This window comes from Lutra lutra, chromosome X, assembly GCF_902655055.1.
Source record: "Lutra lutra chromosome X, mLutLut1.2, whole genome shotgun sequence".
In the NCBI taxonomy this organism is placed as follows: Eukaryota; Metazoa; Chordata; class Mammalia; order Carnivora; family Mustelidae; genus Lutra; species Lutra lutra.
The window spans coordinates 38609947-38633025 of NC_062296.1; the positions used below are offsets into that span (position 1 = coordinate 38609947).

Sequence of the window (23079 nt, forward strand, 5' to 3'; positions counted from 1 at the left end):
TTAATATGGTAATGGAACTAAATCTAATTCTTCCTCAGGCCAATCACTCTCCATTGGTATCATATTCTTTGGAGGTTTCAGTTCGGTTTTCCAATACATTTGACTATCACATGATTTATTTATTTAAGGTAGTTGAATTTTGCCAACAATACTAGTATTACACCATATATGCAATATGGTTAGGATACGGTTTGGTTTGGTTACAAAATAAATCAGGAAGTATCACAGAAGTGTTTATTAAACCTTCCTAGAAGAATTGTTCTTTGTCCATACACTAGAAATTATTACGGGCAAATGTTATCACCAGAGAGGATGATTCTGTCATTTCTAGGTTCCATATTAGCTGAGGACAAAAGCAATCACTTGGCTCGATTCACACTGTTATATAGTTATAGGTTCCTATTGACTATCGTGCAGGAAGGCCATCTCCCTCCTATGAGGAATACATGGGTATCATTCAATATTATTCTTACTAGCTCATCTTATTTTGGTCTATCCCTTTGGTCAAGGTAAGTTAGAGGATCAGCAATGTAAGTTATAATTTCACTCAAAAAATGTCCACAAGGTTAGGGATCTGCATGTGTCTCAAAGATGCTCTCCCTGAGCTTCCATAGCTAAAAATGGGAGGCCATTAGTCCATGGGTACTTGGGCCTCCATTTGTAGTAGAATAGTTAACAGACCTGTTGTGTCAGAAACATGCTCTTTCTCAGTGTTGAGTGCTAGCACTCTCTAGCATTATGTATTGGGTCTGTGTGACCATATTATCAAGTCATTACCCTCTTTCCAAGTGGATTCCCATTTTTTCCCTCCTGGCAGATGATTCCTTCCAATGTCTATTTCAAAGAATAAATTCTCTTCTTCTGAAAGTCACTCTTCATTAAAAGTTAATTCAGCTTCTTCTATTACACCTAGGCCAGGTTCTACTTCACATAGAGCCCGCTTTTATTTCACTAGCCAAGTTTAATCAAACATATGCCTTGTTCCACTGAGTATTAACTGCTTAAGTACAGTTAGGATACATGCACCATACACCAAAATTCTGGGTGTTGCATGCCAGAGTCAAGTTATAGTGGTCACTCCCAAATTCATTAGTTCGAGCACACCATAAGGTTTTCCATAATCTTCCTGGTCTTAGGTTATCCGTGTTCCCAGTGTGGACACAAATCCACCATGTAATGCCTAACATGCTACCTTCATTCACAACCCATTCATACTTTTCATTTGTTTAAAAGATTTCTATGCACAGACACAGGGATGACATGTATTCTCACACATCGTATTATGACATATCAGGCATGTGGCCACTACGTGCTACCCATTATATTTGGACATCTTGGTCATCAAATTTATAATTATACATTTACCATTTTGCTTGACATTATATACTATGCATTATAATAGTTCAGAGGAAAGACGATCCTGAATATTCTAATGAATTCCTCATATTCTAATGAAGGCAAGTTTCCATAACTCAGTTTCATTACCATTTCTACCTGCAAAATGGTAGCAATGCAGTTAAGTATTTAGTTATAACCATCACATGTATCAAGCTATACCTTTTAAAAATAAATAGGAAGTCAGGAAAACTGAACATGTAAATGACATTGTGACACTTTCAAATATTAATAAGCAAAAGGGATTAACAGTCATATATCTAATCCTTTAGTCACCAAAGGATACACAGATATAGCCCACTATGCAGTAAAGAGGCCCTTTCCAAAGCCTTCTCTAAAAGGTGAGAAGTTTTAATGCTGTTCTTTTTTAAAAGGTTTATTTATTTGAGAGAGGGAGAGAGAGAGAGAGAGAGCGGGCGAGCGCATGTTGAGTGCGCACATGAGCAGAGGTCGAGAGGGGGAGAGGTAGGAGGAGAGGGAGAGAATCTCAAGCCAACTCTGTGCTGAGCATGGAAGCTGGCACTTTGAGCTCGATCCCATGACCCTGAAATGATGACCTGGGTTAAAATCAAGAGTCACTGACTGAGTCACCCCGCTACACTGTAATGCTATTCTTGACCATTTTTATACAACTTTTCATAAAATATATTATAAACTATGAAAATTACTTAAAGGAGTGATGAGACCAGAGTTAAATATTCAGTGAAAGTTATGTGGCAGCAATCAGTTCTTTATAAATCATTATTTTCTGATGGGGTTTAATGCCATGCAGACAGATTTACTATAGCACTTAGAATACAGAAATACATATCCCATCATGAACATATGTAAAACCAAACACTCTTGCCATTGTATCCATAACCTTTAATAGTCATACTGGATACCAATTTCTCTCTAACCTCAGAGATAAAAACAGTACAATATATAAATGTCAAATATTAACATACTGTGAAACTACTGAATGGCTTGGCTTAAGAAACTTAAACATCCTTTTGACCACAGCTAGTAACAGACTGAACCTGCCACCAATGTGATAAGCTGCTTCTCTGAGGAGAGGAACAATTAACTGTAATTAACTGTAAACATTGAGAGAACCATCACTCATTACCATATACTGGTGTCTAATTTTATGAAGGTTTTATAATAAGATTTCAATTTCTAGTCTTTTCCTAAATTCAATTAACTTCAATATAGAAATCTTCACTGCTCCCCTACTCCCCAATAAATTGGGTTCACCTTTCCTTCTTAGAAAGAGAATACATAAGTGGCCAGAATTTCATTGCCTTGGGAGGAACTTCTCAGTACATATAAAAATGTATTCCTGCCCTGACTATATGATCAGCTGAATGCATTAAATCCTTGCTGAGCATTCTGGAGAAACAGCACCATGCTTTGTTGTGTTGAGAATACTTAAGAGGGGGAGGAGCTAGGAAATGATGGTGGCTTGGACCAGGGTGGAGGCAGTGGAAGTGGTGACAAGTAACTGGATTCTGGATATTTAATGAAGGCAGAACTAACAAGATTTGCTGATGGAGGTTACATGGGAAGTGAGAGGTAAAAGAGAAATAAAGGATAATTCCAAGATTTCTGGCCTGGGGTCAAGAGACGTTCTTTTGAAAAGGGAAGCAGTAATAGCATGTTTATACATCCACAGTGACAGAAGACAGGGCAGAGGACATAGGATGCAGATACATATGCACACGGATGAGTAGCTATCGCGGAAGCAAGAAGAAGTACTCTCCGGATCACTTCAATTTCCTCAGTGGACTGAGATCCAAACTATAAGCAGAGAGCAAAGTTGGGGGAGGTACTGGAGGTTTAAGGAGAAAAGAACATCTATGATTAGTTACTTGCAAAAGTGGGGGCAGGGTAGCTAAGAATATGTAGTATGATTGTTGGCAGCATTAAGGGCTCACTCAGAGTTTGTGTTCATAAATTTAAAGTGAGATCAGTCTGTGCTGAGGTCAGTGTTTTTCTGCTACTTGAAAGTGCAGGCACAGAGCAGGGAGGAAGCAGGATTAAACCAGGGTTGGATTTTGACAGCAAGTGTAACAAACACAGAGAAGGGCCAAAGGAACTGAAGATGTATCCATGGGACATGGGAAATGAGGGTATCAAGGGAATGGGAGACAGTTTAAAAGTGCTAGGATCAATGGCACACAACCACAGGTAATTTCCTGGTTCAATGATGCTTCTGTGTTTTTGCTCTATTAATTCTGTACTTCGTGCCTATCTATACATCAGTTGTTAAAACATGATATGATAGAAATTATGAATATATGACTGGAGCCTGGCACTATATCATGTACCATCAGATCTTTAAAGCCACCTCCTCGTGACATTCAGCCTAGTCTCTTCCCAGCCCTGATCCCACATGCAAATACATGCATGAACAGACACACACATACATGTAAAATAACAGTGGTGGTAACTGCAGTATTTTGTTATATGGGGTTTGGGCGAAGGTTTTCTCCCTTTTATTTTCTGATTTCTATATTTTCTATATTGAGCATGGAATGCTTTGGTTATTTAGAAAAAAATTTAAAAAAACATATGTATTTACACCCATATATAATTAAATGCTGGCTGTGCTCTGTAATGAGATGTCAGAAGATTTAATTAAGCAGGATTAAGGCCATGGACAAATTACAGAAAATAAAACTTTTGAGAGGATGGAAGCTGGTATGCTTTAAAAACTATCACTTTTCATAAAACATGCATGGATCACTGTCTAGCAAGTGAAATACATTAAAATGCATGACTGAAATTACAATTAAAAGAGTATTTTTAGGGTTCCTGGCTGGCTCAGTCAGTGAAGCATGTGAGTCTTGATCCTGGGGTTGTGAGTTTGAGCCCCACGCTGGGTGCAGAGATTACTTAAAAATAAAATTTTTTTAAAAAAGTATTTTTAGATTGGAAGAAAGAACCACTACAAACCTGTTTCCTGCTTTGAGCTCTTGCATTCCGTAATCTTCGAGCAGAATAAAAGATAAAATAGCCCACAGTTGCTGCCGTAATAATAAAAAAGGACACAGAAACGAAGAAAATTGAATAGTGATTCACCCAAGGGCCATGTTTTTTCCCTACTTCGATGACCATTGTTACTTGTATGCCTCTTTGAATAGACTGTAGAATTTTTGTGCCTTTCAGATTGCCAATCATGATTGCAACAATGTCTCCTGCACCTGTAAAAGAAAAGAAATTCAGTTTTAGTTTTGGTAAGCATTCTGAGTATAAAAATCCAATTGCTAAAGTGATTTTACAGTATTCCCAGTGAGACATGGAAGGATACTCATTCACTCAATTAACGTTTATTAGGCACTTACTATGCATATGTTATAGGGGATATAAACATGCTGAGCCTTGGTTACTGATCCTAAGGAACTCAGAGTTTAGTAAGGAAGCTATGACATGTAACAAATACCTCCCCTCTCTTCAGGTTAACTACCTATAATTCAACAGTATTGAGTTTAGGGTCAAATTCACCTCTTACACGAGGTCTTTCTTAAAGATAAATAGTCCCCCAGATGGTAGAAAAGAGGGTTTACATCCGACAGAATCTGAGATTTGGGAAAGACAAATACTTAACTATATATTTTCCCATTTTGTAAGGTGATAGACTGGCTCATGAGCTCACTACTAAAATGTATAAGAATTTACATTTCAGGAAGTAGTAATCTGAGATGTTTGAGCCCAAACATACTACACACACACGCACGCGCGTGCACACGTGCACACATACATGTGCCATTTTTCCATATCCTCTAAAGCAATATAAAATTTGTCCAAGGTACTCTAAGGTTTTGTACAGACCTAATCAGGTTAGCAATGAATAGAACATGTAAAATTAATAGTAATGTATGGTTCAACACCAATGAAAGTCAAGCCTGAAATTAGACTAATAGTCTAATAATCTAAATCTTAGTCTAGAGGCTTAATCTCTTTAACACCTTCCTCTCTACCCCCAACTATGTAAATCCTGTGAGACATGAGAAAAGTAAAGGATAAACATTATCTTTCCGGTGTTGTGAGAATGTCAGATTACTCATGCCATTCCAATGCTTATCAAGGTTCATATTCCTTCTAGTATATACAACCTGAGACCAATAATCTCCAGCAAAAGAATAGAGCTCTTTGAATGTTTAGAGATTACCAACCAGAGAAACCTCCCACTGATACTAGGTTAAGGTACTAATCTTGGTTAATGATCAAACTCCAGTATGGAATAAACACAACCCTATACCGAACCACACGTGTGCAAGCTCGTGGGTTTTATCTAAAAGGCTTTATCTCTTTAACTAGATTTAACTACGTCATTTTTTTAAATATGTAAGGTAATAGACTTTAGAATTTAAACACAAAAGTGTACTACTAAAACAATATTCATACTTTCAATGGTCAAATTAAGAGTACAAACCTAAGATGGCAAGGTACATAGCAGAATTACTACCCAAGTAATCCCTTAAGTTTATGGTTCCTGGTGGCCAATGTCTTCGAAAGATCAAGATGATCTTACTTGAAGTTACTAATTAAAAGAACAGATTCATAGGGTATTATTACAGATCCTTAAGGTTCTAAAGACACTTTTAAAAATATATGATAGCCTTCAGTTAAAACCTTTTACAACTTCACTAATTTGCTGATACTCAGTTTGGTAGACACTGATGACTTACTCTCATTTACATGAAGAAAATCTTGAAAGCAATGGGAAGTGGAGGAGTCTGGGATGCCTTTTGATGTATTTTTCTCCTCTATTAACATATGACCCAAATATCCCTTACAGATCTAGAGAATTGGCTATTTTGCAAGAGAGCAGCTCATTTTTCTATTTATTTGGGAGTTTTACATTTCTAGCTTTGGCACTAAAAGCACAGATATTATTTCAATTCTCTTTTGTCATTATTTGTCTTTTCTCTACAAGCCACCTGTCAGGAAAATTTTTGGTTATGAAGATTATTTAACCCAGCATTTATTTCTGATAGTGCAACCTGTATAATCCTTGAAAGCAGAGATAATTCAGGAAAATTTCTGGTTATAAAGATTATTCAACCCAGCATGCATTTCTAATAGTGTAACCTGTATAATCTTTGAAAGTAGAGATAATTCTAAAACTCAAGCTTTAGAATATAATTTTAAAGATTTCTTTTTAAATCACAGATGTGTCCTAAACTTTTTGACTAATAGAAATAAGTTTTCATTCTTTTGGAAGATATGAGGTGGGTGGCAGGGGTGGATGCTAAGGAACATACAGACCATTGTGGTCAGATGGAGATTAAAAAACAAGGACGGTCAAGAAATGTACTTTGACCACACATAGGGAACAATGCTGTGCTTCAATTGCCCCAAAATCACATTCATATATGCTATATATAGTCCAAATATCTATTGAATCAGTTTTCTAATCATATACAAGACCTATTTTGAAACATTCTTATACATCTCCTTCTCCATACACCTTTGCAACTATTTAAAAATTGCTTCCTCCTTCCCTTCCCAATCACAACCCTCTGTTAATGGTATCGGAGTCCTCTGGTCATCTGGTATGAATTCTCAGAATCCTGTCTGAATATTCACTGCTAACCTAAGCAGTCATGTAGATGTGATTTCCTTGGTGTATTATCAGATCCTTCCTTCCATTCCTGCTGCCTACTTAATATACGTTCTCATAATTTCCTTGCCTGAACTCCTTCAGTAATCTTCTAACTTATCACTCTATATCCAATATTTCCCTGTCCTTTAAAGTTTCATCAGAGTTTACCTCCCTGGTTGACTTTTGCCATCACTTGGTTGCATCATGCCTCTTTTCTGGCTCTAAAGTCTCTCCTGACCCTTTGGCCTAGCATTGAAAGCCTTTTATGAGGGTCCCATACTGGTCCCAACTGATCTTTTCAGTTTGATATATCTCCACTACAACCCCATCTCATGAACACTCACATCTAGGCACATGGTATTGGCTATTGTCATTCACTTTTTATAATTCTTTTTGTTCTTTCTGTTTCCTAAGACTAAAATTTCCTACATCTGCTGACACTCCCCCCTCCTTCTCTGCCTGTGCATTACTCAAATCCCAGCTCAAATGCTGCCTCCTATAATCTTTTTCCAAGTTCCAAGAGAGAACATAAATGTTCCTTCTTTGTTCCCTTGTCACTTGGTTTTTAACCTTTATCTAGTACTTCATTTTGCTTTGTGTTTCAATTGGCATGTTGTAGTCCTTCTCTAAATTAATAGTGTTTTAAGGACAGAGACTGTCTTTTAATGAACTACAGTAATGCTTTCCTTTAACTGGTATTGTCAGGGAATTGGGTATCCTCTAAAAGTAAAACTTTCAAGTAACAAAAAGTTTTACACAAATAATTTTTACAACATTAAAAAAAGTAATCTATACTGTCCTATTTTCCTAACTAGGATATACTGATTATGATTTATTATTGAGAGTGGATCATCTTTGTGAGTCATTATTTTATATGGTACTGGTAAGCTTATTTGTCCCCAAAGTGTTACAATTTTTCACCAAAGTCATAGATTTTTGGAGCTAGAATGGACCTTATAAGTCATCCAGTCTGACTTATTTTTGAGTTCTCATTTGGGTAATTTCTTTTTTGGGGGGGTATGTTCTCACTAACAGCGTCTCTCTAATTTTATATTTCCAATCTGCTTTCAACTCTGAAAAGTCAATGAAGCTTTGGTCTAAGGGAAAAGTAAAACAGGCTTCCAAAGAGAGCTGGAGGGCTTCAGTTGCAAGTACCCTCTGATATTTATATTGGTTGCTCAGTGACATTTTTGTTTGCTTCCTGAATCCTGGCTATGCTCTGGATAATTGAGGTTGCCAGATAAGATTTATCTATAAACTAGACACTGTCTTAAGTGCTTTACATGCATTAACATATTTAATCCTCATATCCACCCTATAAGGTAAGCATAGCTATTATCACATTAAAGATAAGATCGACTAACTTGCCTAGGATAACACAAGCTAATAAGTACAGAATTGGTATCTGAACCCAGGCAGTTTGGCTCCAGTGTCTCTTCACCACCTTTCTACGTCACAGTGAAACCTAAAGCTATTATTCTACTGTAAAAATGAAAATCAGATACATTCAGAATGGGGGCGTTGTGGCAAATATTTAACAAGGGGGAAGCCTTGATTTGTAGTGCGTGCCAATTTCCAAGGTGTAAATAATTCCTCCTTGGCTATATGAGTGCACAGTTGGGAAAACATGGGTAAAATTACCTTTTTTTTTTTTTAAAGATTCATTTATTTTATTTAAGAGAGAGAAAGCTTACATGAGCCAGGTGGGGCAGAGGGAGAGGGGAAACAGACTCCCTGCTGAGCACAGAGCCTGAAAGGGCCTCAGATCTCAGGACCCTGATATCATAACCTGAGGCGAAAGCCAAGAGTCAGATGTTAAACCAACTGCGCCACCCAGGCGTCCCTGGGTACAGTTATCTTGATAACATTCACTTAATTCAGTCAGGAATCCTTGAACTTGGTACTTAAAAATCATTAACAACACCATTTAGCTCAAGGTTTGTTTTTACATTTTCACTCTGCTACCTAAAATATTTTGGGAGAAGGGACAGATTAAGAATAGGTAACAATTAAGCCGAAGAAATACTCCAATTTCAAATGTTCGACAGTGAATAATGGTTTCTGCCTATGAATATCTTGGGAACAAAGGTAATAAAATAAACTGTAGCAACTCTTATACTCTTACAGAATATCATTCAATTAAAATGTTAATGTAAATAAAGTGTGTCGATCCTTGGCACTACTGGTCAAAGACACTTTCCAGTTATTATTCATAATATATAGAAATTTGATCTAAGCTTCTGCTGGTGGCCAAGCCCTTTCATTTCTTTCAAAAATGCTGATGATATTATGGTTTTAGCCTACTCTTACTTATTTGTGAACACAGAAAAATTCAATGAACAAATATTTCTCAAGTATAAACTATGTATTAAGTTCTGTGCTTCTGGACCTTCCCCCCACATTTAAATACTAATGTGTCAAAATATAAAATAAATTCTAAAATTTTACAATATATGAATTATTCTAAGTATAATGACGGCACACTTATAGCACTGTGGCCTTCAAACACAAATTACAAGGGGGTGTGGTATGCTGTTCTAGTATCTCTTTCAACGAGTATTCCACTTTTAATATTAGAAAAGAATATTTGCAGTGAATGACTTACAAGATTAGTATTGAAGGCCAAAGTAGCTCTTCCCAAACTAAGCTCATATTCAATACTGCCTAACATCTTGATAATATAGTGAGGTCAGCACTTCTGAGTCCACTTATACATAGGATGAATAAGATCTAGGTGTGAAGAATTCCAACATGATTGTCCAACAAACATCTCCTCCATTAGAAAATCTGGAACCAATTCATTCACGTGGACTTCTCAGTATTCATTTTGTTCACCAGTAGCTTTCAAAGGCTCACCTATAGCAATTACCCTATAGCAATTAGGGTAGGTCAACATATTTCAACTTTGGTCTACTAGGGAAGGTCAGTTTATTTCACAGAGGAACACTGAAGGTCCTAAGACCAAGGCATCCTAAGAGAAACTTTTTTAAACTAATAAAAAAAAATTATGTAAACTTTTTAGCCTGACTAGCTTATCTTCCTTCAAATTCCTGTTTTGTGACTTTTTTGCCCCCCTTTGATTATTGCCAGCCACAGATGAACTGAATTTAGCTTTCTTCACATCAACTCTCTTGATGAAAAAAAAATAGTTCTACCATTGCACCTCAACAGACATACAAATGATTTCTCAGAGGTATTTGAAATATAGCTCTGTGGTTCACTGGAATCAAATAGGTATTGCACACTTTGTTAAATATGTCCTTATGCTCTTAACTAGCCTTTTAGTTAAATTCTGATCTGTTGCAGGATATGAAACAGGAATTAGTACAGATTAGCTCTTGGGTAAAGCAATGGTGCTTAACATTCTGGATTGTTAACAAATTACCTTTTTGGGGGAGGGATGGTGACAGTGAAAAAGACTAAAATCACCTTTTATTATCATTCTTTTTTAATTTTTAAATTTTATTCATTTATTGATCAGGGGCAGGGTGGGCACAAACCGGGGGAGCAGCAGGCAGAGGGAGAAGCAGGCTCTCTGCTGAGCAGGGAGCCCAATGGGGGACGATAATCATTCTTTTAAGCCCCCCCCCCCCCCGCAAAATGATGCTGAGGTAGACAACCATGCATAGTATGGCAAGTTGCCTTTCTTTCTGCCCTGAACCCACAGATACTTCTGCTATAGGTTTTGAAAACAATACCACCTTATGGAATAGTCTCAGATTTGACACAGCACCAAAAAATCTCTGGCACAGGGGAGTCCTCAGAAAACAGCATATTAAAGACACTAGGGAATTAGAAGCAACACTATTCAAAGGTCACATTTGCATAAATTGTAGATAACAGGTCATGTTCACAGGTAAACAATTCTTAGAATTATTTTTTAAAAACCTAGTCCTGTCTGGACTATTCTGATTTTCATTAGGGTATGTTTAGCATATTGTTAAGAACCAGAGGGCTAGATTAGCATTTCTCCAAGTTTTTAGTCTCAGGACTCCTTTATACTCTTTAAAGTTATTGAGGAATCCAAAGAACAGCTGCTTATGTGCATTATTTCTATGTACAGTTACCATATTAGAAATTAACACTGGGAAATTTTTTTTTAATATTTTATTTATTTATTCAACAGAGAAAGAGAGAGATCACAAGTAGGCAGAGAAGCAGGCAGAGAGAGAGGGGGAAGCAGGCTCCCTGCTATGCAGAGAGCCTGATGTGGGGCTCGATCCCAGGACCCTGAGATCACGACCTGAGCTGAAGGTAGAGGCCTAAGCCACTGAGCCACCCAGGCACCCCAACACTGGGAAATTTTTTTAACACTGGAAAAATTTTTAAATATTTATTCATTCATTTAAAATCACAGTTGTAAATAGATGTTAATGTGATAGACTTTTTATTTATTTTTTATTTATTTTTTTATTTTATTTATTTGTCAGAGAGAGAGGAGAGCGAGCGAGCACAGGCAGACAGAATGGCAGGCAGAGGCAGAGGGAGAAGCAGGCTCCCCGCCAAGCAAGGAGCCCGATGCGGGACTCGATCCCAGGACGCCGGGATCACGACCCGAGCCGAAGGCAGCTGCCCAACCAACTGAGCCACCCAGGCGTCCCATAGACTTTTTATTTTTTATTTATTTTTTTTTAAAGATTTTATTTATTTATTTATTTATTTGACAGAGAGAAATCACAAGTAGGCAGAGAGGCAGGCAGAGAGAGAGGAGGAAGCAGGCTCCCTGCTGAGCAGAAAGCCCGATGTGGGGCTCGAACCCAGGACCTGGGATCATGACCTGAGCCGAAGGCAGCGGCTTAACCCACTGAGCCACCCAGGCGCCCGTGATAGACTTTTTAAAAACGATTTTATTTGAGAGAGAGGTGCCCCTGAAGTAACTTTTCTTTAAACAGCTCCTTTTTATCTTAGAAGTACTACTGACAAACAGATGATTAAGACTTGGGTATTTGGACGACCTTCTCTAAAAATGGAATGAAGTGAGCCTGTCATTTCAAGGAAAAAAAAAATAACAGCATTTGTTGCTAATGGTAAAATGTAAGTGTTCAAGCAAAAATTAGAACTTGGGAAAACTTTTATGCACCACATGAACTTGACAACTTCCTAGTACTTATACTTTTCTGATGAGATCAGTGGTGATATTAAATAACCATGATTTTTTGATATAGCATAATCTTGAATCTTGAATCACTGTAAGATCTACGTAACTCAGTGAGCCAGTACTTTCTAAATGACCAATGTATGGTATTACAAAAACATGCATGGATAAATAATCCATTTGATATGTAAGTTAGATCCATGGATTTTCATTTAGTACAAAGAGTTCATGGATACAGTTTCAAATTCTACCTTGCACCTAACGTTTAAGAAACTGCTACTTGTTGAGTTTTGGTGCAGTACCAAAGAAGATGTCTACAATTATTTCAAAATGTTGTTAAGTGCTATAAATACCATTTTTAAAATTACAAATCTACATGAGTAGATTTACTTCATATACCTAAACCAGAAGAACAAATCACAATAGATCTAATGCAGATACGAAGATCCCACTGTCTTCTATTAAGTCTGACATTAAAGAGGTTTGCACAAATGACAATACCACTCTTCTTACTACTGATTATTTTAAGTAATTTTAAAATATTACTAAATATTTTTAATTAAAACAGCTCAGTTGGTTAGGCATCTGCTTTCAGCTCAGTCATGATCTTGGGGGTCCTGGGATTGAGCCCAGAGTCAGGCTGCCTGCTCAGCGGGGAGCCAGCTTCTACCTCTGCCCCTCCCCCTGCTTGTGCGCACTCTCATACACAAAAATAAATTTTTAAAATCTTAAAAAAAAAAGGCTACTTCAGCTCACAACTCAGTTATATAAGTGCTTTTCCTTCAGACCACCCTCATACTTTAGTATGCTGTAGAAGTGTTTTATGCCTACCTCCCATTTCATCACACAGAATATTCAAAAAAAGTTGTGCATGACAGGGCAGAGATTTAATAAAATTAATTATGCTTATTGATTCATCAAGGGCATTCCTAGGTGAAACTGGACTTTTCTTTAATATAAATGCATATAGATACAGTATACAATACAGCTTGGTGCCTCTGTCTTAATTTCTGCTAAGGTGCCAGCAGTATTTTCCCACTATTGCTTTTATACCACCTGTGTAATAAACATCAACACAGTGAATATGGCAAATTATGTCTATGTGTTACTATGAAAACAGTTTTCAATTCATGGACCCCTGAAAGAGTCTAAGGGACCAGTAGTCCCAGATTTTTAAAACTGTTGGGCTAGATTAATGATACTAAAACTTTAATATGCATGACGATTACTTTGAGAAACTTGTTAAAAAACTGAATTCCCTGGGCCCCATTCCCTGATTCAGTCTGTCTGAGGCCAGACTCAGAAATCTGTAGTTTAACAAGTTCTCAGGGTTCTTTTGCTGCATGTGGTCTGTGGCTCATACTTTCAGAAATACTGGGCTGGAGTTTGATTAATTACAAAATTACAGTTTGATGTTATGGTCAAGGAATTTCAAGATAGTGGTTTTCTCTGGCCAGATCAACACTAATCCTTCACTCTGCATAGTAAAACTCTGCCAATAGAATTATTTTGTTTTTATCACTAAGTACTTCATACAGAGACGTTTGAAACTTAGTAGCCACATCAGAAACAGGCCCATTTCTTTCCTGTTAGAATACATCTCTGTTGCCTCTCCAGTTTTTTCTTACCTAAATGTCTATAACAACTTCCTAACTGGTCTTCAAGCCACCAGTATTAGCCTCCAATTCATTCTTCCACAGCTACCAAATAAATTTTTCTAAAGGGGAAAAATGTTCATATTATTTCTTTGCTAAGTGCCCTTAAAAGAGCTCTATTTCACCTACAGAATAAAGTTCAACCTCCTTTTATAAGATCCCGACCCATCTGGGTTAGAAATTCAGCTTTTACACTGCCTAGTGCATATTTCCCTTGAAGTTATCTGGTTTTGGGGGGGGGGGTGTTTTTGTTTTTGTTTTTTTTGCTAACTCTGAACTCCTTTAGGTTAGGGACTGGGTCTTTCATCACTGTATCTACAACACCTAGCAGAGTGCCTGGCACATAATATACATCAAATAAGTGTTTGATAAATGTCATTTTAAGTACGCTATACATAGTGATAATCTGAATCTTGATTCAATCTGAAAACAAATTTATCTTTAAAGATAACTGCAGTGAACAGAGTCTAAGGTGCGCCTTCTCCCTACAGTCAAAGACGGCATATCTTGATAAGGCATCTCTGCCTGCAGCAAGGACATATTAATATACACAGACAAAAAGTTAAAACACCAGGGTGCCTGGGTGGCTCAGTGGGTTAAAGCCTCGGTCTTCAGCTCAGGTTTATGATCCCAGGGTCCTGGGACTGATCCCCACATCAGACTCTCTGCTCAGCAAGGGAGCCTGCTTCCCCCCCCACACACACACACTGACTGCTTGTTTGACTACTTGTGATCTCTGTCAAATAAATAAAATCTTGAAAAAAAAAGTTAAAACACTAATTGTACTTTATAGACTTTGGGTTTTATGTGACGCCTACTGCCACAGTGCCGATCCCACTGAAATCACCATACTGCCAGAGCAGCAATAATGGTGGCAATAATCCCTCTCCAACCTGGGGCCTGACCATACCTCAGTTTCCCATTTACATTCAGGAGCTAGGACAGATGACGTTTCATTCTCCAGCTCAAGTTAGAACCCAGTCATCCTGGCTCACTGGGAGACTGGTAATTTAGCCACTTAGGAGGGGGTTCAGAGGACATAAAAGAGAAGTCTTGAAACAGCTGGAAGAGGTTTATTGTCTATACAACCTTAAATTTGTGCTGATATGAAGTAGAAGAAAATAATAAGATATGCTATTGCAAGGCTATGCCGAAATTGCAGTATATGATGTTATCTCATTAATAGGGTATTCTGTAATTGTTTTAAATTTTATGCTGAATTTCTATTGTCATAGTTTTTGTTTGGGGGTAGTAAGGTTTCTAGAAAGCAAATTCAACATTTGTTGTTGCTATTTATTAATGTTTTCTGGAGGAAGGTTAGTTGGTAAACTCTACAGCATCAATGTATTTATTCAATCCTTTGGGATAATAAATTGTACAATATCCAAAGCTGTTCAGAATCTGATAAGAATATGTGATGGTGCAAGGTGAAGCAACTACTGACTAGCAACATATATACCACAGGTTAAAAACAAAGATATTTGTTGGGCAGTAAAAAAGGGCAAACAAGAGATTTAGGGGTTTCAGGCAAAGGAAACTTATACAAAGGGGCGTAAGAAATTATGGTGATTGTTCGTTCTTGTATTAATCAGTTCTGTTTCCCTATAACATGAGACCTCAGGAAGGAGAATTCCAGTGAATAAACTGTTGCTGTATCCACAGGAAAAATACGAGCACAAAACCAAACCACAGCCTAGATTTCCAGTGAAACTGGGACATGGTCTTCGCAACTTGCCACTTTACTCTCAACCCTTCAGACCAGGCGACATTTGCACATTCGAATGTATGGAAGGGACATGCACTCTGTGCCTTACATAGTCCCCCAACTCTAGGGAGTGCCATTTTTGTGTAGATCTAGAAGCCCCATCTAAACTGATGCTTTAATGTGAGGCTAAAATATCATTGGTCAAAAAAATGCAATAAGAGCTGAAAAGGGGAGTTCCCTGGAAGGAAAGGACCACATCGTTGTTTATCTTTAGCTACTCCCTGCTCACTCTTCTACCACAATATCCAGTACAGTGCTTGTCATATAGGGTATTCAAAATTGTGTTTAAACTGGAACTCCTTTTTGCATACATTCTCTTCAGGTACACTTTGTGGTAGGGGAATTACATTGGAAATTTCATTAATCATTAAAATTAGGAAGAGCTTTGTGTTTAGAGATCCAGTACTCATTGTGACCTGGCCATAAGAACCAAAGGGTACAAAAGTCACAGATGTCCCATTAGTATTCTATTAGGTCTCTGGATTAGAGAAAAAGAGAATTTGATATGCCCCTGTAGAAATTCTGGCATTATTCCATATAAAAATTCATAAATAAGGACACTCTACTAATTGAGAAGATTAAATTTCCTCCTCTATGAAGTATTACAAAAGCTAACTTTTGTACTAAGGTCCAGACACTAAATATAAAAACAAACATAAACCGGTCTCACTTATGTTTTTATACTTTCACAGTAAATTGTTTCTGAAAGTCAGTAAGGAAAATAAGCCTGGTCTGTAGAGAATTATACCTGGAAGTCACATTAACTTGATATAAAATGTACCACATTAGTATAAAGAAATATAACTAAGATGTTTGTCATCACAGTTGAAAACATGCTGTTCTTATCAGAGTGAGATAACTAGTTTATTCACTCCTTGACACTGACAATACTTTGATACAGTTAAAATCTGAGGCCAGTCTAATAAAATAAGGGAAGAGGAGAAGCAAGGAAGGGTTATCAAATGCATGGAGATACCATGTTTTCCAAATTCTATTTCAAGTGGTAAGTGTTTTAAGAGAAAAAGGGTTCTACAGATCAGTGAGTTTAGAAAATAACCCAGGGAACAAAGTTAAGCAGTGCTTCTTTAGCATATCAGAGGCTCTGAGAAGCCATGCAGTGATCTCCATTGCCAATCTCCAAAAATAAAGTGCTACAGGTTAGGGTGAGGAGGTTGTTAGTATCCTGTGAAGAACCTGGATGTGTAGTACTTCATGCTTTATATGTTTTCTGATTTATCCCTCACATTAGCCCTACGAGGTAGGTACGATTATCACCTCCCATTCTGTAGATGAAAAAAACTGAGTCTTAAAGAGGTTAATCTGGCCAAGGTTATAAAGCTATTACATGACAGAGTTGCGATTCAAATCAAAATCCATCTGATTCCTAAGTCCCCTCTCTTTGTCACTGTGTCATCAAAAGATCCATAGCCATTGCTATCGTTACAGCTTAACATCTTGATTTTAAGGAGTTGTTGCTGCTTAAAATGGAAATGCACAGCGAGAAAAAGATAGTTGTTTCAGCTTCTTGATTATGTGATTTCTCCCTCCATTTCTCAAAAACTTCCCAGAAAAACAGCAATTTGGATGTCATGGGGTTCCCCTCCCCACTTTTACATATAAAAAAACTACATATCTCAAAATGTGGTAGTGAAGAGCTACAATAACCAAAGGAGAAATGCTACGTTTAGTAATAAAACTGTTAGCAAAAGGGGGCGCCTGGGTGGCTCAGTGGGTTAAAGCCTCTGCCTTTGGCTCAGGTCATGATCCCAGAGTCCTGGGATCGAGTCCTGGGATCGAGCCCTGCATCGGGCTCTCTGCTCAGCAGGGAGCCTGCTTACCTGCCTCTCTGCCTACTTGTGATCTCTGTCAAGTAAATAAATAAAATCTTAAAAAAAAAATTGTTAGCAAAAGGTTCAAGAGAACTAACATTTGCTAAACATCCACTCCATGTCAAGCACTTTATTTTTTTTAAGATTTTATTTATTTAAGAAAGTGAGTGAGCAAGAGCATGAGTGGGGAAGCGGGGTAGCTGGGTTGGGCAGAGGGAGAGGGAGAAGCAGACTGCCCCATGAGCAAGGAGCCCAAATGAGGCTGGTTCCCAGACCGTGGGATCATGACCTGAACTGAAGGCAGATGCTTAACCAACTGACCCACCCAAGAATCCCATCGAACACTTTATTTACAAAATCACAGAAACTGGGTATTGCTATTCCACTTTTTATGAACAAGATCAATGAAGTCCAGGTTCACAACCTGCCCAAGATCACATATTTATTAATTGGTAGAACTGGAATTCAAGCTCAATAGTCTGACCCAAGGACACCCATTCTTCCACTGTAATATGCTACCTTTCAATTTCAAATAGAACACATTCATTCTTGGTATACTAGAGTGAAATAAAAACAGAGCAATCATGTAGCTTTCCTTAACATCAAAGAATAATCTGTTGGTCTTTAATTACATTACTTAAGGTAAGTCAACAGCCTCTTCTTCATCAATTCATTGAAAAGGCATCAGTCAAATAAGAATGGCAAAAGGGTTGGGGGCTGGCTAGGGCAAGGGAGGTGACTGGTGGGCTGGCACTAGCCAGTTTCAGTCTCTCTTAAATATTCTGTACTCTTGCCAGAATGAAACGATGGTGGCGGAAAGCAAGACTTTGAAATACCACTAAACTCAAAGTATTTGGGACAATGTTAAATATAGGTTGCTCACAGATGTTTTAATGAAGACCTCACTCAATATAATCACAGTTTTCTAGCATTCATCTAAGTGATTGCTGAGATCCTCTAAAATGGAAAAGATGTACCAACTTGAAAATATATTAATGGCTAACTAGGTTACAAATCGTAGTTATATTCTCAAAACTTTCAGGAACATTACATATGCTATTAAAATAGCCAACTTCTGAGATCACCATAGGTTAGACCACAGGTTAGGAAAACAAAACACAGAATCCTTAAGATGAAACACCTAGAAAAGGGAAGGTAGAGCTAGAGTTGACACTGCAAAGAAAATAAGCAGAAAAAATTCTAAACCAGCATGATCAGGACAAATATAATAAACTATATCTCACCAGGCTATCATTATGAACAAAAGTAACACAAGAAAGTCTAATAGGTTGTATTCAAAAGTTCATTTGTAAGTCAGTTGTTGGGAAGTAGAGGCAACACATTATCCCGTAGCAATGTTGCTAAACAGTGTGTGGGTTCCCAAATGAGCCCACAAATGATTGCTTGTGAAAGACTTTGAGGATTAAAAACTGCAAAGCAAATATGAACTATTATTTAACCCATATTTGTAATAAAACTTTGCAGGAAACAGTATCACTGGAATACCTAAAGTATAACCAACAAAGGCATTTCAAATTTATCTTAAATATTGGGACATAAGAAAATACGTATTTAATCAGGGGGATTACATGGCTCATGAGTGGTTTTTGTGGAGATTGTAGGAGTGAGTTATGGACAACATTCAAGGTTGTTAGATATGAGAGCAGGGATTTGTTATGATGTTTAACTTCACTTCAAAAGAAGTGGAACCACACAGAAGGAAGCTCGGATTTTTTTTAAAAGATTTATTTATTTGAGAGAGAAAAAGAGTGTGAGCTGGGGGAGGGGGAGAGGGAAAGAGAATATCAAGCAGACTCCCCACTAAGCATGGAGCCCAACTGGGGCTGATCTCAGGACCCCGAGATCATCACTTAAGCAGAAATACAGACTCAGATGCTTAATGGACAGCCACCCAGGCACCCTGGAAGCTCAGAATTTTTAAAAAAGAAGACAGGGCTCCAAGAGTGTGCGAGGGTGTGTATGTGTGTAAGATTTTCTAAGGTAGAATTAATCAAGCTATGAAAGGCAGGGGAAGAGAGTGGAAAAGTAGGATACAAAATCTGTCCAATGGACTATCACTTCAAGGGAAATGCTAATTTTTAAAAACAAGTAATTCAGTTTTAATGATGTCTTAAATATCTTTTTTTAAACAATTTTTTAAGGACTTTGTTTATTTGAGACAGAGAGATAGAGAAAGCATGAGCAGGGGGAAAGAGGAGAGAGAGAAGAAGATTCCCTGCTGAGCCAGGAGCCCAAAGTGGGGCTCAATCCCAAGAGTATGGGATCGAGCCCAAAGTGGGGCTCAATCCCAAGACTATGGGATCATGACCTGAGCCGAAGGCAGACAGATGCTTAACCATCTGAGCCACTCAGGCGCCCTTAAATATCATCTTGATTGAGCTTGTATGTTTGGCATATCATTAATAAAGTGTAAAATAACAACACCACGATTCTCCTCTGCACGCACTCTAGCAAATTCTCTTTTCTTGAATGACAAAAACCACTGTCATCAGATGAACCCAGTGTATCATAGGTGAAAACTGCCAATGTATTGGATTCTTCATACAAAGCTGTTAAACTTAATAGTATTCTTAAAAGTACTGAAAAGAACAGATATTGAAGGGGGCAAGTGAGGGAAAACAGGCTTCTTATGGGAAAGAAATAAAAATAAGATGAGAGGTGTGTATATGTATTGTGGGGGGTGAGAAAAAATATAGAAATAGTGATACAAAGGGTAAAGAGAAACAGTTCATATTAAAATAGAACGTCTTTAAAATTCCTTAGTGTTCGGGACGCCTGGGTGGCTCAGTTGGTTAAGCAGCTGCCTTCGGCTCAGGTCATGATCCCAGCGTCCTGGGATGGAGTCCCACATCGGGCTCCTTGCTTGGCAGGGAGCCTGCTTCTCCCTCTGCCTCTGCCTGCCACTCTGTCTGCCTGTGCTCACTCTCGCTTCTCTCTCTATGACAAATAAATAAATAAAAAAAATCTTTAAAAAAAATAAAATAAAATTCCTTAGTGTTCAAGGTTATTTTACACATAAAGAAACCAATTAGTGTTAATAAGAAAGGACCACATTAACAATGATACAGGTTAGATATATTCAAAATGTCAAAGCAATTCTTTAAATTCTCATAATAGCCTGTAAGTCATTTCTATTATCAGACATGATTTGTTCCTATTGTTGCTACAGTCACATTATTAATGCTTTCCTTAGGATTTATCAATGCTATAGGAATATTTTGGGCTTTTAAAAAATAACTGATTTTTCTGATTATAAGTATAAAATATATTCAGTATATATATAGGAAATTCAAAAAATATAGAAAAACATAATGAAAAAGAACAATAATCGCCCATAATTCTACCAATCAGAAATAGCCAAGGTTAACATTTTGGTGTATTTTCTCTTTAAAAGCTAAGACTTTTTAGTTGAAGGCAGAATTTCACTAAGCTACTTCAACAGTTCATCTGAAAAGATAATGACTGGTATCGAAACACACACACATCAACAAGTGAGTTCTAAACCATCTTCTTTCAAAAAATCCCAAAATAAATAGGGTTAACTCAAAATCACTGATTTGTAGTTAACTTGAGCATTCAAGCATTAAAACCAAGTAAATCACGCCTAGGTTCTGAACCTAACGGCCTCCACAAAGTCAGGCATGAATCATCAAACTTTCTTTTCCAAAGAAATCAATACTGTAACAAGCCAATTGGGTAAATTCAAGCAGCAAGTATGTGCCATGATATACAGAAAGACATACATACAGCTTAAAGAGAAAAAAGAACAGGAAAGAGAGAAACAACAAAGAACCCTTGTGCTCTGCTTTGCTCATAGAGCTCCAAAGTGGGTGTTAACAGCAAAATGTGGCAACTCTGAACTGGCTTAGTAACTGCATCAAAAAGCACATGTCCCCTGTGCTTGTTAAGAACTCCCCTACAGTATGTAGCTAAGGACCCCCACAGGTAACTAGCTCCAGAGCAGTGAAGGCCACAGTTTCTGTGGGTGACTGAGTTCCTACCACATGTTGCAAGAGGTCACTCCCTCAGGACACAGAGTTCAAAAATTCTTCATCTTGGTGTATGAGTAGTCTTCTAGGGTTCTGGTACTGTTCTGTTTCTTGATCTAGGTGTTCGCTGCACAGGCATGTTGACTCTGTGAAAATCCACTGAGCTACAGACTAATGATTTCTGTACCTTTGGGTATACATGTTATACTTTAACAAAATTTGCAGATACAAAAAATTCTTCATCCCTAGATAATATTTGTGGTACCCTATCAAGTAAACTCTGGGCAAAACTCCAATAACTGTGTACAGTTCAGTGTCCATCATGAAAATGAAAAGTAGTCTTAGCCAATGAGGTGCTACTTAACCAATCAACAGGGAAACTAGGCGCAAACCTTATTTGTGACAAAGACATCACCTATAGGAGTATCATGGGAGAAGAGGAACTAAAAGCACAAATGGTGACCAAACCTTCAAAAGATCAAGGCCACAACAGGCAATGCATATGGGTTAGACCAGATCACGTTTATGGCCAGAAGTATATATTTAGGTAAAGCTCTGTAGAGAATAAGTTTTGTTTTAAATGTTCTAATTCATACCCCTCCCTGTCACCATTTCTGTACTTCCTTTCTGCCAGTTAATGAAAGAGAAGCTTGATCCCTACCCCCCCCCCCCCCCCCCCCCCCCCCCGTCAAAAACCACCCCCTTCAACTTACAGGGATATCCTCTAATTACATGCGGAAATGCTTACAATAACAAGTTGGATACAAAATTTTACATACAGTATATAATTATAATTCTTAAAATATATATGGAGAGCAAAAAAAAAAAGACAAAAAAATGAAAAAAAAAATACCCCAAGATGCTAAAGTGGTTATATCTATGGATTTTTGTTTTCCTTCAAATTGTATTTTAATGCTACATTAATAGTCATAAAAACCACCCTTATGATCAAAGCAGGATATAAAACCCTAACTATACATGAAAAAGGAGATAAGAAATATTAATGGAACTATGGAATTTTATGCATAGCTTTTATTTTTAGTTTTATACTTTTTATATTTTCCAAGTTTTCTGCAATAAGTAGGATTAATTTTATAGTCAGAAATAACATGGAGAATGTCTTTGATACTCCCCTGTTTACTCCACTTTAGCCTGGGAACGGAGATTAAATATGGAATTCTGTAGGAGATAACACATCTTCCAGAGACTGGGGGGGGGGTGGAGTTCTTTATGTGCTTAGAAAAAAATTTACTGATTGAGCTATATTTCTTTTAAAGGTTTTTATGTAATGGAATTCCACATATCAGCAACATGTTCAATGGAAGCATTTTAACTGGAGAGATAAATTGAGTGCTGGTGTAAACCAAGTTTTTAAAACAAAACAAAATTTAAAAAACAGGGAAAGTTCGATGTAAATACTCATTCTCACTATCTCTTTGTTACCTAGGTCATTTCATTATTAAAACCCCATGAACTGGTCTATGATGGTCATCACCATAAAAATTAGGGAGCTTGTAGTCTGGAAGCATTTGTACACTCTTATTCCCCCTACTTTATCCTAATTATTTCATATATTCAGGCAAAAACACAGTATACATACAATAGACCCTTGATAAATGCTCGTTGAATTGAACTTAAAACAAACAAACAAACAAACAAACATTTTACTTACTTATTTAAGAGACAGAGAGAGAGAGAGAGAGAGAGAAACCCAGGGAGGGAGCATGAGCCAAGAGAAAG

At 37.4% G+C, this 23079-nt stretch overlaps 1 protein-coding gene across 3 annotated transcripts in view; it reads right to left on the bottom strand.

The window, feature by feature from the left end:
• RNF128 (ring finger protein 128) overlaps positions 1–23079 on the bottom strand; it is a 101976-nt gene that overhangs the window by 30602 nt on the left and 48295 nt on the right. For all 3 annotated transcript variants that reach the window (XM_047716640.1, XM_047716639.1, XM_047716641.1), the window contains exon 2: positions 4333–4580. In XM_047716640.1, coding sequence (XP_047572596.1) covers positions 4333–4580 — 248 coding nt within the window. The remainder of the gene's footprint in view (positions 1–4332; positions 4581–23079) is intronic.